The following is a 17,849-nucleotide window of genomic DNA, read 5'->3' on the forward strand; positions in this document are numbered from 1 at the left end:
AGGATCCACTCCTGAGGCCCCCAGGCCGGTGGCCCTGTCCTGCTTCCCCCTGCTTGATGTAGGGGAGCTGGTAGTGGGGTTCTGTAGCGGTGTCCGGCATGCTGGAGCGGTGAATCGAGCGGGCAGTGGACTGAGAGGCACTTCCGGTGTGTTCCAAGCCTCGTCTTGGGGCGCATGTCGTCACTTCCGGTCGCGGGTGATTTCTTCGCTTCCGTCGCGGCTTGTTGCCTCACTTCCGCTGCGCGCTCTCTGCTGTGAGGTGTGTTGGACCTGTGGAGCTCGAATACCAGGACAGTCTGTGGGGGAAGAAACCGCTTACGCTGCCCGATGGAGGAGGAAGGCAAGCCAGCGGTGACTGTCCCCAAAGGTAAAGGGGAGTCATCAGGGAAAGTGTCTCCTCAGACACTGGGTAGAATGTAGTAAATGCCACTGGAAGCATCAGTTCTGGCACAGAATGTGTGCTTAAGAGATTAGAACAGGTAGCTCAGTGGAGACGTCTAACCTCTCCCTGAAATGCCTATGTTAGCATTTCTAAGCATTACACCCTGTTCTGAAGATACATTCATAAACAACCCTCTCTTTGAGAAGGGAGCAGCCGACACTCATGTCCAGCTGTCACCGATAGCACAGATGCCCAATAACGATTGCGAACCAATCAAAGCTGTCCCCAACCATGTGATCATTATGTCAGCCGTGGAATGGTGATCATATGCATACTGAAGACTTTTTTTTGTCAAAATAAGCCTTCAACCTGCTGCTGCCAGCTACTGTATCTGACAATTGCAGTATTAACATTTGTAAATTGAAAAAATATTTTTTGCACACTTGTCAGCCTATAATAAAAAAGAAACCAAAGCAAGCTTTTTATTATAACATTAAACATTGTTCCAAATGAAAGTCTTATGTTTTTAAAAACAATTTAGACAAGTTAACAGATGCATGCTGATACTGCAAAATTTGTCTTGGGCATCTAGGCATTAATGACCTTTTGGGCATGAAAGGGTTGAGTAATGGTGGGTTTGAACCGCAAATAACTGAGGCTGTACTCGGACATGGCTTGTGTGTAGGCCATCGAGGCTAAGGCGGTGTTGAGGAGGTCACACACACTGTAAATGTGTGTTTAGCACTTTAAGAGCCTTAATAGACAGGATTTTATAGCATCCTGGATACTTGACCCGAGAGACCATTAGAAACGGTAAAGAGTTAGTCTGCGAGTGGAACAATCTAGGAAACTCGGTCTAGCAGGGTGACTAGAACTGAAGGAAAGCTAGCCAGAAGGCTGGAAATTGATTTTATGAACTGTGTTGCTGTATAACGGTGACCATGTGGGGGAAATTTGTTATCCCTGAAACTTAAACTGGTGAGTGGACTGGCTCTTTTGAAGTGCTCTACTTTGGGTGCTGATCATTACAATATATGTAGCTAATTACAGGGGAGGACTTTTAATGTTTCTGAAGAGAACTTCTTGCTAGTTTCAGTAATAAAATAACCTGAACTGTCACCATTAAGGGAAATAGCAATGTTTAGCTAGGGCTTGACGACTAGAAATTGCATCCTGGCGCCTGGGCTTTAGTCAGCCTCCTCCGCATCAGCTCTGCAAAACCCCACCCCCCCCCACACACACAACACACACACACAACACACACACATACGTTCTCCCAGCAGGGAGCATGCTGCGTTCTGTGTCCCTTTCGATCCCTGCTGCTCTCCCTGGTGTATCAGCAGAGGCAGTGGGGATCGGAGGGTACACTGACCGCTGTCAGCTGCAGTTACCCTCACCCCCATCCCCTGTGCCCACCACTGCCCCCTCTTCCACTGGATGGAAGACTTGTCGCCAGTGGTAGAAAGTCGGCGACAAGTCTCCCATTCAGCCGCTGCGACCAATAGCCAGCCTGCTATTGACTATTTTAACTTGCAATAGCCAATAGTAGGCTGGCTATTGCACCTGCCTGCTGTCAATCAGCAGGAGAGGACCTGAAGGGAGAGCTTTCTTGTTAAGGTCCCTCCAGGCAGTGGGTGGGTGCAATAGCCAGCCTGCTATTGGCTTTTGCAATTTGAAATAAAAAATGTAAAAATCCCAAAAAATTAGCATGCATGTAAAAAAATACAATATGCAGTACACATAAGTGATGTAATATGTATTCATAAGCTGTTTTGTGCCTTAGTTCTTAAATTGTCAATCCATATGTTTAGTTAACAAATGTGATTTTTTTCAATATATGGTACCTGCTTCCTGTAAGGTGTGCATATATATCGGGACAGGGCTCAAATATCTGGAAGCCTCATGTTAGGGTGCGGTATGTGCCTGCAGTCATCATCTCTGAATACTAAACTAGCCAAGAGAGGCTTCTTCGCTATAGAAGGGTACTTAATTGTAGCTTTGTATACTGAATACAAAAAGAGTGTATTATGTGGCTTTATGACAGACTTTGAACCCCTTTTACACACTGCTAAGATGTTAACTCTAGAGCTGCAGCAAACGATTATTTTCATAATCGATAAGCTGCCCGATTTTTATTTTTTTCAACTAAATCGATTGGTTGCATTAAAAAAAAAAATATCTTCCCCCTCCTCTCTTGCCCCCCCCCCCCTTCCATTCAGTTTGCATGTTCACTTGTGCTGTACTTTCACTGCTGCGTCAGCTCGCTTCTGTTCTCTATGTTTTGTTTGTTTATTTGCAACTTAAAATCCAATAAAAATTTTGTAAGAAAAAAATAAAGAGTCAACTCATAGAAAAATGAATGAATCATTACATTGTAAACTTGCATATAGGGCTGCAGCTAACGATTCATTTCGTAATTGATTAGTTGCCGATTATTTTTTTCAAATAATCGATGAGTTGCATTAAAACCCCCCCCCCAAAAAAAACAACCTCTCTCGCTTTCCCGCCCTCTCAACTTATCGACAATGATAATAGTTGCCAACTATTCTCATAATCAATTAGTTGTTGGAGCCCTAGTTAACTCTATAGTCTTACCCTTCTTGTAAATGTAGGAGCGCGGTGTGGAAAGTCTATGACCTCTGGGCTGTGGCTCAAGACAGGAGATCTCCAGATCCAGATACAAAAGCAGTTGGGAGAACTTTCTGGAGAGGCATATAGTTTTGCAAGTGTGCATGCACTATTTTAAATTTGCAATTTCAGACTGTTTGTCCCCCAACCGCTACAAAAAAGGTTATGTAGGGAGGAGCGGATGAGCACTGCCAGCACAAAGAGTCATTAGACACTGAGAAAAGGAAAGGGGGCTGTGCTAGGGAAGTGACACTATTTCTTGAGTAGTAAAATTTTCTAGCCAATTTAAAGGTACATTGCAAGTGAATACAAATAATTTATACAAATGAAAAATGTTGCAAGCAAAGATTTAAAATACTTTTGTTTTTCTGTCAGTTTCCTGCAGTTTAAGTTGATAATGGGGTCTCTTTTAACACTTTGTACTCTAGAAAAAACTATCCATTAATGACAGTTTTCAAGGTGTAAGAGGTTTCCCGAAACCGTATTATCAGACACTTGCCAATGTTAAGTTGAATAGAAGTAATTTTGGAGGTGTCTTTTAATATTAGATAGTAGGCATTTTCTTAAGACAGAACTGTTTTAGAGGATAAATTATGATTTGCTTTATTTTTCATCCTCTTGGCTTGACGCCAGATACCACTTTGGTCTTTTGTATGCTTTATCTCTCCAAAACCGAATTTACAAATGGGGTTTGTAATAGTTTACAAATTAGGTTCATAAAAGCTAAAAGACCGTAAGAGACATACGCTTCACTCTTTGTGCTTGTGACCATTGTTGCCTGACTGAAAGTAAGGCAAAGTCCTACATTTTGAATTGTCACCAGAACATGAATAGAGGTAAATTCTTCCAATTGGGACACTTATTCCAGTTACAACTGTCAATGGGGGGTCCCTTACTTTGGAGAGATTGCCTCTTACTTGTTGTTACATCAATGGTGCAGTATGTAAGACCCCGTTCACAGCAAGGCATAATCGTTTTTGCACATATGTATACGTGGGTACAGCTAGCTTTTTTTGCCCGCGCACATGAGGACACACGTTTTGAGTGGCAGCTTAAGAAACATTGCGGTCAATGGAGGAACGCTCGTAAAAATGCGTACAAAAATGTGCAGCATTCTTCTTCCGCACATTTCCTGCAATTTCCTTTGAAGTCTATGGGGGAAATTTGAGCAGCAAATTGCCATAAGGAGATGTACTTTTTTTTCTGCGTTTGGCGTTTTGCTGCTCGGGTGGGAACAGGGGCCATTGTAAATCAAGGGATTTCTTGTGTTGGGCGTTTGGAAGCGCTTTTTCTACTGCTCAAAAACGCCCAGGTGTGAACCAGGCCTAAAGGTAAGGTGGCACACGGACCTGACAGGTTCTAATAATTTTCTTTTAATTTTATCCAAGGCAAGAAAATATTGATTTTTAGATACTTTACGTCATTGATGCTGAACAGGTATACAGCAAGTTAAGTCTGATCACTCAATCTGAATATTTATTCTGGATCAGTTACTCTGAAAGTACTGAAGCATTTGGATCAGTACGACAACCAGTCAAAAATAATTTTTGTAGGAGAGACCAGCAATGGTAGCCTGCTTTTTTTATTCTTTTTAAATAGTCACATGGGTAATTCTTTTGCATTGACCTGTGCTTTAAAGGAAACTTGTTATGAGAGAAATATGCAGGCCTGCTTTGTTGACCTCTCCTTCTAAAAATCGCAAGTTGGCTGGATCCTGTTCAACTTTAAAGCTCATGTGTCCACCAAGAAAAATCTGAACCTGCTTTTTTTTCAAAGAGCAGACATTTTAGAAGTACTACATCTCTGCTATCTTCGGTTAAGCAGGCCACCTATCGCAATAATGTGCTAATTGTAAAGTACAAGGAATAGATGTAGATGGGGCTGACCTAGTGACTATGAATCTGGTTTTTAACCATGTTTTTGTCTTATGATTATGAATCTGGTCACTCTTTCCAGAACAGCAATTTTTGGAGTCCTCCGGTATTCTGAAAAAGTAAATATTAACAGATTTTGACACTTTCTTTACAGAATGGCAATTAATATCAAGTAATAATTCCAACATTTGTTCCTAGAGAAAAGACACACAAAGCATATCCTAAAGTACCAAGCTAAAAAGCTGTGTAAGAATTTGTAGCTGTTTATCAACTGGAGAGCAGTAGGGGCCTCATTCAATTTCAATTCCTAAACTACTGAGGGATATAAAGGAGCAGCAAGAGAACCAGATTCCCAAACCATACCAGTATGACATGCCTGCCTTGGGCACTTTACAGACTAGCTTTGCTTCGATCAGCAGCAGTGCAATTGTTTTCATCCTTTAATGAAATGCTGCTGTACACAATTTGCTATTTAGATGCAGACTTTTGACTTTTTATTTACACAAACGCATTCCTTTCTCCAATTGATATAGACTGGGTTGTTTTTTTTTTGTTTTTTTTTTGTTTTTTTTTTTAATCCCTAAAATCTTGTATAAGCTTTAATATGTGAATGTAAGTTCTAAAGTTCTTTTCAATATTTTATTAATCTGTAGTTCTCATTAATACAATACCTGAAGGTCCTTTTCCTGGCACTCCCTGTTATAGGTTGACAACACTGTGTTTTGAGTCACAGTTAGACCCTGTTCACATTGAGCGATTTATCGCGCGGTAATTCCCGCGATATCGCGCTCAAATGCAATCCAATGGGGCAAAGGGTCCTGCTGTCGTGTGTCGCTACAGCAGGACCCTTTTTTGAGCGGATTTAGCCGCGATTCAAGCTTGCTCAATGCAAGCTTGAACGCGACATCGCGCGGCAAATCTCGCGATGTCGCGCAATATGCAAATCGCGCGACAAACGCGCTATTTGCATATCGCGCAGTGGGAACGGGGCCTTATGCATGCCATGCATACAGGGCCTTCCGATGAAGACTATAAGTGGCTGTTTGTAGCATGCATGGTTCACTGCTGTCTCTATAGAAATGACATGCAGTCCTCACTGGAGTGCATCCATGGAAGCAGGAAGAGACTGCAGGAGAACAGCAGCAATGAGATGACATAAAGGATGGCAGTTTTTGGATACACAGTACTTTAAACTAAAGTAAAGTAAATGCCATTCAGTTACAGTTTACATCCACTTTAGGTCTGTTTGTTTTGTTTCAGTATTCCTTAAGTTCCAAGAGATCCAGTCCCGATGATGGAAATGATGTGTCTCCTTATTCTTTGTCACCTGTGAGCAACAAAAGGTATGTGGTAATTTCAGAGATTCTTATAATGATACAAGTTTTACAGATTTTCTGCTGGGAACATATTCATTATATCTATATGAAAAGACTGGTCTCTGGTCAGAATATGCTGTATACATGCCCTACCCAAATTGTCTGTAGAGAATATCCTTGATCAGATTGACCCCTGCTTTTTGCAGTGACAACATTATCCATAAATGCCCACATTGGGAATCGGAAACAAAAGCAGAATTAGAGCAAAGTTTTTATGTATTGCCATACAAGAACAGAATCTACCCTTATATGTAATTTAATTATTTTGCCAGTGCAGTCTGTAAACCTCAGCATGCCACTATCCATTGTATATGGCTGGATTTCACATTTTTGATTGATGCGTTTTCCATTGAAATCAATGGAAACACATTAAAACACATGCCAGCACGTGTTATGAGGTATCACAGTGCATGTTAATGTGCATTATGACTTGCGTTCACATTCAATGCAAAGTGCATTGAAAGGCGCCACATGTGTTGATGTGTTTTTAAATTTCTTTTTTTAATTGATTTTAAAAGAAAAAAGATCAGGAGGAATGTCACAGTTTTGATTGCCCTCATTGGTGCGCTATTGTTTCATTTATTCTAAATGCCAACCCAACACACTTTAACAACACAGCCTCATTGCAGTACACCGTAACACATTGTGATGTATTGTTTGTTAACACAATGGAAGTTAACATTCAGTAAAACCCGTGTTGAAGCAACACACCAGAATAAGATGAAGTAAACAAAGCCCTTAGAGTCCTGCATGCATTAAGCTGCACTCATCGGTTCTCTGTGCAGTTTATCTATAGGACTCGGGGCCATGTCACACCATATCCAGTGCGTTCTGGCATGGTCCAAACCTGGATCGCATAGATCAGGCCGGGCCGCGTTCTGGGGTGGGGAGGGGCCTGCAGTGTCATTGACATGAATGGCACCGCCACGCCACCTCCCGCCTCAGAATGCGTCCTGGCCTGATCTATGTGATCCAGTGCGTTCCGGGCTCGGACCGCGTTGGAACGCACTGGATATGGTGTGACAGGGCCCTCAGTCCTATTGAGATGCACTGAACTGTAGCCAGAAATGCAGTGAAGTGCACATGCACACAGCAGGACCATAATAAGTAATAATGATTTTTAAAGTGTATCTATGTGTGGGTGCAGTCAGATGTACACTTTGGTTCACAGTGCAACACAATTATTTTAATTTTCAATAATATCATATTTTAGTGTTGCTGCTATCATGCATCTGGTGTGGGGTTTATTTGTATTTGACAGAATTCAAGTGCTTTTTTAACGTTAAGTGCTTGAACCCCTGCCAGCTTTTTCTGATTTGTCTGCTTCCATGTTGCAGATTTTTCCTTACTTCCTGTCTGGTTGGCTCAGAAAGTGAGGGAAAAATCTCTTAATGGAGCCTTACATAGCAGTAAAACCTGACAGCGGTTCTAAACTTTCCGCATTCTATCCGAAGCTAAAAAATAACGTTAACATTTTTTTAGGGTATAGATATACTTTAGATGAGTAATAAAAAAAATTAGGGCTGTGTAAATTAAAGTTTAATTTCTCGATTTAATCGTTAAAGTTTTTGATCGATTTTAAAATTATTTTGATCGCTAATGAAAACACTCACCTCTCCGCCGGCTTCCGGGAGTCCCGTCGGGACGGACATTGACGTCACCGGACTCCTCCCCCCTTCCCAAAGTGGCTCCATCGTCTAACGAAGGGAAGAGGAGTCCGGTGACATCAATGTCCGTGACGGCTAACAAAGTGAAGGGGGAGGAGTCCAATGATGTCACCAGACTCCTCCCCCTTACCTTCGTTAGGCGACAGAGCCACTGAGTTTGCCCAAGAAACTTTCTGCACGAGCGCCAGCCAAGGCATTGGCCTATACACAATACAGCACAGCAATGAAGTAATAAAATGAACTAGGATCACACTAATCCAGCACGTTATTATTCTGAGTTGCCCCACTCAAGCGGCGGCCATATTGAATGGGGCACGTGAGATTAATAACGTGCTGGATTAGTGTGATCCTAGTTCATTTTATTACTTCATTGCTGTGCTGTATGTGTATAGGCCAATGTAGTTGGAACTGTATGTGCGTTATAATTAATCGATTAAAACATTTTTTGATTTAATTGAACACGAAAATTTTAATCATTACCAACACTAAAAAAAAACATAAAATTAAGTGATCAAAACCGTAACTAACTGAAAATGAGTAATACAACAGTTTGCAATTTTACCTAATTTATTGTTACCTAAATGTTTAATTTTTGGCTTGCAGTCAAAAGCTATTGCGTTCTCCACGAAAGCCAACCCGCAAGATTTCTAAAATTCCATTCAAGGTGCTTGATGCCCCTGAACTGCAAGATGATTTCTACCTCAATCTAGTTGACTGGTCATCTCTTAATGTTCTAAGTGTAGGATTGGGAACCTGCGTGTATCTGTGGAGTGCATGCACGAGCCAAGTAAGTGGTAACGCTTAGATGTGCATTTGTTTATAGTGGATTCTACTTATAACATGCAAATGTTATAATTTATTTCAGGTGACAAGACTATGCGATTTATCTGTAGAAGGGGACTCTGTGACATCAGTGGGTTGGTCTGAGAGGGTGAGTAGGATTATCCCAAATATTGGAGCATTTGTGAGAGTTTGAGTTCACCAAGGAATTCATTTAATGTCCATAAGTTGGGAAAAATGTTATTTGTGGGAAATTTTGAGATGAAACCAGAAACATAACAAAATTCACAGAAAAAAAAACAGTGCATAAATTGCACGTATAAGAATAAAGTTGTACAAAGAGCATAAACAAACATGAACAATGCAGTCATCGTTAATATGGGGTTGCAAACTGGGAAGATAATAGCATCTGTAAACAAGTACAGTGGAGTATAGTATCAAGTGCACTGCGCTCCCACCCACAGATGGCCTGTTTAGCTCAATTTTGTGCTAAAGTGTCAATGTGAAAAGTGTTTGGGGGGAAAAAAACACCACAGATGCTTAATCAGAGAGTGCTTCCCAATCAGTGCTCATTAACCATCATTCTGAGATCAACAACCATCTATGGTGTCCACAGTACAAGTAGAGATTATATGTGTTAGATGGTCAGCCTTCTATTGCTACATGTCCCAGAGATGTGCAGAGATTTCAGGTTCCGGCGAACAGTGATATGTATCTAACGCTCAATTACGATTTCATGTACCGCAGCCTCAGAAAGTGACCATATGTGTTCGATAGTCGGCCTTGTATTGCTACAGGTCCCAGGGATATGCAGCGATCCTAAGTCACAGCAGACCGTGATATGTGTCCAGAGCTCGATTAGAATTTCATGTACTGCTCAGGAAAGAGATTTTAAAAAAACAACATCGTGTAAAACCCTTTTTACATGCTTTGTTAAAAACACATTGCCAACTTCTCACAAATGGCGTTTCTATATAAATAAAAATCTCTTTGTAAAAGCCGCTCACACTATCCGAAATCCTCCAGCCCAAGTTCAGTCCCCCCCCGTTTGTGAAGCCATTCTCAAAAAAAACAAAAGGATCTCCTTTGCCGCTAGTTGCAAGAATGTCTTCCCTGTACTTCCTCCAATCTCTTTGAGTCTGGTGAGGGCGGTTTGAAGAGTGGTGACGGATATTTTATACACGGCACTAAGAGGTGGACTCCAGCTTTCAAGCAAGGTGCACAGGGAAGGGCTTTATACAGTACAAGAGCAAAAAGTTTCCCAGCGCACTCACACTTTTTTTTTTTTTTTTTATATAAAGCCCTGCCAGGTGCACCTTGCTTGAAAGTTGGTTATGAGTTGATGAGTGTGTTTTCCATTTGTTTTGCTGGACTTATACTATGAACACAATAGATTGTTGTTGATCTCAAAATGAGGGTTAAGAGCATTGATTGGGAAGCACTCTCTGATTAAGCATCTGTGCGGTTTTTTTCCCAAAGACTTTTCTTCAGAACTCCATATAATAGATTATTGTTTTTCAATATTGTTTTTTACTTTTTTATGAATGAATAGACTTTTTTTTTTGTAATTTTTCATTTTTTGAAATTAGTGATACTATTGCACATTCACACTTTAGCACAAAATTGAGCTAAACAGGCTATCTGGGGGTGGGAACACAGTGCACTTGAGATATTATACAAATTGGATGATATACATTATTAGAGCACTTGCAGCTATTTAATTTATTTTATGGATTTTTTGACTTGGGTGCGCGGATTAATTTAATATATTAAGTACAGTGGAGTACCTAGGGAATACAAGCAACCGCAACGTGGTGACGTTTCGACTGGGAGAGCGGAAGATTGAAAGAGAGGCAATGAAGACGGGGAGAAACAAAAAGGGCGGAGCAGAAGGGAGGAAGGAAGGAAAGGGACCATTAAGGAAGGGGGCAGGCAAAGTATTAGAGGGGGGTAACCACATCCACTCCTTAAGTGCTTAGGAAGAGTCCAACTTAGACAGGGTCATAGGAAAAGGGAATTCCGCTGGAAGTCAGGTGGGGGAAAAAATGGTCCGTCCAGGAAGTCCAGATGGCATTGTATCTGCATTTTATCATCTTGACGAGCTGTGATTTTATCAAAGAAGATTTTTTATTTTAATTGCTTTCTTTATTTCTAGGGAAATTTGGTGGCTGTAGGTACACACAAAGGTTTTGTGCAGATTTGGGATGCATCAGCAGGGAAGAAACTGTCCACATTAGAGGGACACACAGCTAGAGTTGGTAAGGTGGCTTCTTTTTAGAGCATTTCTTTTTAGTTAATGCATTAAGAGTCATCGATGTGTAACACAAAACGTTATACTTCCTGCGCTACATCTAAAGCAACATGTTTGAACCATTGCTTTCTATTGTAGGGGCACTAGCTTGGAATGCAGATCAGCTTTCCTCTGGAAGTAGGGACCGTATGATTCTACAGAGAGATATTCGTACTCCACCTGTGCAATCTGAAAGACGGTTACAGGGTCACAGGCAGGAAGTGTGTGGCCTCAAATGGTCCACTGATCATCAATTGCTTGCATCTGGAGGAAATGACAACAAGGTAGTATCTGTGCCATATCTATATGGATAATTAGTCATTCAGTTGGAACAAATTTCCTGTTTTGCTTAAGGTCTGCATTTGTTTCTCTCAGCTCCTGGTATGGAATCATTCAAGCTTGACACCTGTCCAACAGTACACAGAGCACCTTGCTGCAGTGAAGGCAATTGCCTGGTCTCCTCACCAACATGGTCTTCTCGCGTCAGGAGGAGGAACTGCTGACCGTTGTATCAGATTCTGGAATACACTTACTGGTCAGCCTCTCCAGTGCATTGACACGGGATCTCAAGTTTGCAACCTGGCCTGGTCAAAGCATGCCAATGAACTTGTAAGTTTCTAAAGTTTCTCTATTTTAATGGGGGTGTCTGTACTCTAGAGAAGGCAGTGTCCTCTGCATTTAAATTTAACTTGCTGCTCTGCCACACTGTTTCAGCCTACTCTAATCATACCTAAACTATGCAGCCTTACTTCCACATGACAGTACTCCTGTGACTAGGCAGCCTATTGCCATGTATTCTGGTGAAACAAGAGTTGCATCTTCCCCCATATCCCTAATTTACTGGGCAGTTGTAGTAAATCAAAACAGCAGAGGAGCATGTTGAATGCAAATAAATGCTACAGACTCGGCTTCATGTAAAACATGAGGGAACTGTAGTGTTATAAAATTGTCAGCTGGAAAGCATTGCAGAAGAGACTCTCAGAGGCGGGAATTTATCAAAACGGAAGCAGAAAAAATCTGGAGCAGTTGTCCATGGCAACCAATCAGCTTCTCTCTTCAGTTTGTTCAGTTAAGATTTAAAAATGAGAGAGGCTGATTGGTTGCCATGCACATCTGCTCCAGTTTTGATAAATTCCCTTCTCTCTGTTTTGCAAAAAATGCTTCTTCAGATTGTACACTGAGCCTTGCATGTAGAGATCGGTGTACAATCTCAGCATGGCTTTTGTGCCAGGACAGATTAACTCCTGTACCCATGTGTGGGAGTTAAATCATCCTGAGGTGGAAAAATCGAGTTGGCTGAAGACACTGCACACGGAAGAAGACCGAGGGAAGATGTCATTGGTCAAAAGAGCTTGCAGATGTCACATCGCTGGAAGGGAAGGAAATGGCAGCAGACTTCACGTTAATGTTGCCACAAATCTAGATATTTCAAGCCTCACTAAATGAAAAAAAAATTTACTTTTCTTTTTTTTAAACTCGGTGAATACATTATTTTATGTATACCTTTTTTTCACTGTTTTATTTGTGGAATTATTATGGACTGATAAAATATTTAAGCAGATTCTATGTATTTTTGCCTTTTGGGAAGTTGCCCAACTTACATAAAATAGTAGATGCACAAAATATGTGAAAAATGTGCATCCTTAGGGACAGATTGTCAGAGGTATTTAGGTATTAGGTCAGGTTGTAATCTTAGAGTAGGATCTTTAGGCATATTTTAAACTAAGGCCTTAGTAGCACATTGTCAACCAATGTACCACAGTTGTTTGAGAGCAAGAAAAAGCAGGTTTTTCTTATTATTTTTGTAAACTCATATCTTTTTATTATTTGCCTTAACAGGTGAGCACTCATGGCTATTCTCAGAACCAGATACTTGTATGGAAATACCCATCTTTAACACAAGTTGCAAAACTAACTGGACATTCCTACAGAGTTCTTTATCTTGTAAGTGCATTTTCCTTCTTGTAGAGAATACAACTAATAGAATTTCTTTCTCTTTCACTGACGGACACAGGAAATCATATACTGTGGGGCTTTCCTGCCGCCTAAAGGAGGATTGGACACTGGCAAGCAAAAAATCTGTAGGGCAGCATTAGATAAATCTTCCTCTACCCTTCATGCCTCCGTTTTTTGCTTGGGGATCCCCTATGGGGATAGACAACTTTTCTTCAGCTCTGCTTGAGCTAACCAATTTTTGCTAGCCTTTTTTTTTTTTTTTTCTTGCCTTCTACTTTAACTTCAGTAAAGATTCCTCACTATATTGCTGCTTGAGCTGGTCTTTAGATAGCAGATATCTGTGGATCAGTTTTTCCTTAGCCTTGCTTTGCAGTACCATACCTGGACTCTGCCGGACTGGGCGTTGCAGGCCGATAGTACCATAATTCATTACACCTCTAGCTTCTCTGCTTCCTGCGGGGTGGCCGGTCTGTGTCCCCTCTCATCCCCGCTGCTCTCCCCCCCTTATGTCGGCAGAGGCAACGGGGATCCGAGGGGACACAGATAGGCACCCAGCGGGGAGGAGAGAAGCTGCCAGGATAGAGAAGTAGGGTGGTGTGGGGAAGAGTCAGCGGTCACAGGAGGCCAAGCGGGGTGGTGCAGGGGGAGAGCTTGGCCTTCTGTGAAAGGCAGAGGAGTCAGGATGGAAAACGGGTTAGAAGAGCTCAGCAATCAGGACTGATCACTGAGTGTTTGTAAATAACTGAGGACATAGTATGCTTACTGTGTCCCCAATTATGAATGAACAGGAAGTGCATCACTTCCTGTTCATTTATGGTTGTGGACATAGTAACTCCTATCTCCACAGTTTATGAATGGACAGGAGCACTCAGTATAGAGTCCTCCTGTTCATTCATAACAGGCTGCATAAAAAGAGATCTAGAACTCTGTATCCTCAATCTCTTCTATTTTAAAAGGGAAATATTTCCCCAAACCCCCTAACAGTAAAGTAAAGTAAAATAGAATTAAAAAATATATCTTTAGTTTCGGTCTACAAATTTCATTTCGGTGCATCCCTAGTTTTAACATTGTGAGCATTTCCTGCTTTATGTGAGAAACTTACCCATGTAAAGATCCACTTCCTGACGCCAAGAATGGTATTATGTACAATATTACAGAACAAGGCTAGTGAATGTGACTAAATATTACTAGGCATAACATGACCTGATAAATGACAACAAAAAAGGACAGAAGGGCGCCCAACCTAGTGCAGATTATTTTTTATTTTAAAAGACACAAAGATAAAATTGCAATGGTACTCACAATGGAGGGTCATAAAACAGCTTGTGTGGATGTTTTGGAAGAAACAGCAGTTGAGACTGCAATCTGCAATTTTATCTTTGTGTCTTTTAAAATAAAAAATAATCTGCACTAGGTTGGGCGCCCTTCTGTCCTTTTTTGTATTCAGGAAATGTTTCTGGAGTCTCTTAGACAGAAAAACATTGACTGAAGTTCTAATACTTTTCCACTCTATTTAAACTTTTTATAATAAATTTTACACACAAAATCCTTTTCTTTGATTCCATTGAGGGACAAAGGAAGTCTTTCATATTTGGGTTATACTGCTGCTTCACAGGAGGATTGGACACTGCCACAAATAAAATGTAGGCCAGCCCAGTATAACCCCTCATACTATCGGCTTTAATTTTGTAGCAAAGCAGTACTGAAATAATAGTCGTAAGCACTGAGGAGGTGGGGACCAGTGTCCCTCATTGGACTCCAGGAAAAGTATTTAACTGTGAGTACAAAAATCCAGTTTCCTTTTTGTCCATTTGAGGGACACAGAGTCTAACTTGCTCAAAGAAACAGACCCTGGGACTACCTGCAGCTCAAAGGGCTGCCTAAAAGACCTCACACCTAAAGCTGGCATCAGGTGAGGCATGAATGTCCACCTGGTAGATGTTTAAGAACGTGTGAATAGCAGACCAGGTGGCAGCCTTTCAAGTCTGGGAAACGATAGCCTTAAGCTGGAAAGCCCAAGAGGCATTCGCAGATGTAGTAGAGCGAGTCTTAATGGCAAAGGGTGGAATCCAATCCTTGATACCATAAACTTGAAAAATGGCCTGTGTGAGCCACCTTGAGATGGTGGAACAAGAAGCTGGTCCACCCTTACAAGGGCTATCTCGGATGGCAAAAAGGGAATTAGTCTTTCTGAAAGAAACAGTAGAGGAGTTAGACTCACAGCTCAAACCACATCCAGCCAATCAAGGTAAGGATGCCTTGGTTGAGCTGAAGGTCTTGGGCCTTACTACTAGCTCTAGGTTGCCCATGTATGTTGTCAAGGGCTGCAAAACAAATTCATGTGGTATCAAAATTATAGCACAAACCTACATGTCTGCTAATGGGCCTTGATAGCTTGCTATTTTCTATTGGAGAAATGTGATCATAGATCATTCAAAAGATGTGTCATTTACAGGACTATTCACAAAAGGGTGAAGATTTGGGAGAAGGCAGGAGAAGTAATCAATCTAGGCCAAAATAGCTGAATTGAAGAATTTTTCCTAAACCGCTATTTTGGCCTAGATTGTTCAATACTCAAAACAATACCACCTTCTCCAAACTCTTCACCCTTTTGTGAATAACCCTTTTAGTTTTTACTACCTAGAATGCCCTGCGGTGTCATAAAAGGTAAATAATACCATTGGTTTGGCATGAGGCAAGGTGTTGAGGTCTAAGCATTGAACCAGTAACCAACTAATCCAAGGGCATTGTTTTGCATGTGCCACACTTTAATGTCCCCTTAGCTTCGTATGGATCCCTCTTTGTCCTTACCTTGGTAGCGACTTTTGACTCCTTTGTCAGGAATCAACCTGGATGTTCTAAATACTAATTCTGGCCTTTCCTTGATGCATTTACTTGCAATACTCACAGATGTAAGTAGATACCAGTATTTTGCTAGTTTATTACAGTATTAATAGTGATGACAATGCATTGGGTAATGATGCATGTGCAGGGGTTGAAAAATGTTAGTGTGTCTCACCAGTCAGCATGACTGGACTATAGCCTTGCAATTTATGTTAACATTTTTTGGGGACAGATAGAGCTTTCTTTTGGAGGTATATTATCACCACTGGGGGGGTTTAATATATAATGAAAAAAGTACCGTAAATTTCGAATAAACATTTTTTTCCCTACGTATGTTATAAAACATCTATTCTTACCCATATTTTTGGTAAAACATAAAAGACAGGGTCACGTCGGGTAAATAGACACTAAACATGTCAAGCCTTAAAATTGCGCGCGCCAGCAAAATCGCAAAAAACGACCATACTAAAAATTGGCCATAGGCGACAAAACTCTTTTACTGCTTAGCAGTTTAGTGTTATCAGTAATTAATGGCCCTAAAATTATTGCTCACACTCCGACGTTCGCGGTTATATGTAACATGTACGGCACAATCGTTTTCGCACCCGACGGATATCTGCATGTGTATGTGGGGGGCGGAGGACTTAAAACATTTTTCTTTTTTAATGCTTCTTTATTTTAATTTTTTATGATTCTTTAATTTTTGTATTACTTTTTATTTTTTTACACAACTTTATTGCTATCACATGGGGGGGATAAGAAGCCCCCTATGTGATAGCCAATTTACATGACAGGTCCTCTTTTTATGAAGGCCAAGACCCCTAATGTCATCTAGGGACCCCCAGAGAAGCTGATAAAGCAGAGATCTGCTTCATCAGCTTCTGTAGCTGGAAAGTGACACTTAATGCAGGAAGTGATGTAATATACATCACTTTCTGCATTCCAGGACTGGAGAGTAGATCACAGGGAGATCGTGTACTGATCTCCTGTCACAGAGCTGTGCCGGTCCCGGCTGCATCGAGCACAGCGGATCTCGGGACCGGCGACGGCAGTGACAGCTGCTGGTAATACAAGCGATCGGGCGTCTCAAGACGTAATTAAACCGTCCTCTTGTTGGACGAGTGGATTTTTCAAGCCTTGTGCATGTGGTAGTGTTGTTTTTTTAACTTCTAGGATTGAACAGGAATGCCTCCTTAGTCTGGGCTTTTAGCTCTGTGATTAACTTTTTTTTCAACTTTTTTTACTATAACCCTTTACCAGCAATCATTAATTTAGAATGACGTTTTAAGTCTAGATCTGCAGAATTATTTCTACGTAACTTTAAATATTGACTGTAGGAAACAGGATCGGCGCACTTAGTATGCAAAATAGTGTACCCTGCTGCTTTGATACTGATGTTGAACATCAAGAAACGAGTTGCTAAATTTTCTTCCTTCCATAGTAAATTTAAAAATTCTATGTTTTCTTCCCTAAAGCTTGCATAAAGTGATTTAATAATGTCTGGGAACCAGTCCAAATAACAAAAACATCTATGTACCTTTGCTACACAGGCTTTATTTTCTTTATTTTTACCTAGTGATCCTGCCAGTAACACACTGTCCTGACAACACTCATGTGCTGCATGAGCGGCACTGCCGCCCTAAGCTGCTATTATTTTGGACAACAAACGCTTTCCCCTCTTGCAGTTCACAGAAGAAGGGTGGAAAGGCTGATTAGTTTGATATTTCAGTTCAGTGCACCGGAAGTTTCAAGGTGACAAAATAAACATGTATTTTTCTGTACTTGCTGAAAATGTACATAATGTGAAAAAAAAGAAAACTAAAGCAGCCACCAGGACTGAAAAGCTGTTATGTTACATTTTTGTTTTGGGGTTTATATATACTTTGATCTGCAAATTTGAATGTATACCTTTTGGTTGCAAAGAGAGGCACTAGATTTTAGTCACTAAACATTTAAATTCTAGTAGTTGGCATATAAATCAGACCACTTGGATGTGAATGACTAATGTACTTTTTTTTTTTTTTTTTACATGTCAAACTTTTAAGTTTAATC

The 17,849-nt window shown here is 40.9% G+C and overlaps 1 protein-coding gene across 1 annotated transcript in view; it reads left to right on the plus strand.

The window, feature by feature from the left end:
* LOC108802203 (fizzy-related protein homolog) overlaps positions 1-17,849 on the plus strand; it is a 38,114-nt gene that overhangs the window by 15,087 nt on the left and 5,178 nt on the right. The window contains exons 4-10 of the mRNA XM_018574071.1: positions 6,145-6,227; positions 8,531-8,714; positions 8,793-8,858; positions 10,863-10,965; positions 11,097-11,281; positions 11,373-11,606; positions 12,837-12,941. Coding sequence (XP_018429573.1) covers positions 6,145-6,227; positions 8,531-8,714; positions 8,793-8,858; positions 10,863-10,965; positions 11,097-11,281; positions 11,373-11,606; positions 12,837-12,941 — 960 coding nt within the window. The remainder of the gene's footprint in view (positions 1-6,144; positions 6,228-8,530; positions 8,715-8,792; positions 8,859-10,862; positions 10,966-11,096; positions 11,282-11,372; positions 11,607-12,836; positions 12,942-17,849) is intronic.

The sequence above is a fragment of the Nanorana parkeri genome, unplaced genomic scaffold, assembly GCF_000935625.1.
Source record: "Nanorana parkeri isolate BGI_ZX_2015 unplaced genomic scaffold, ASM93562v1 scaffold2716, whole genome shotgun sequence".
NCBI classification, from domain to species: Eukaryota; Metazoa; Chordata; class Amphibia; order Anura; family Dicroglossidae; genus Nanorana; species Nanorana parkeri.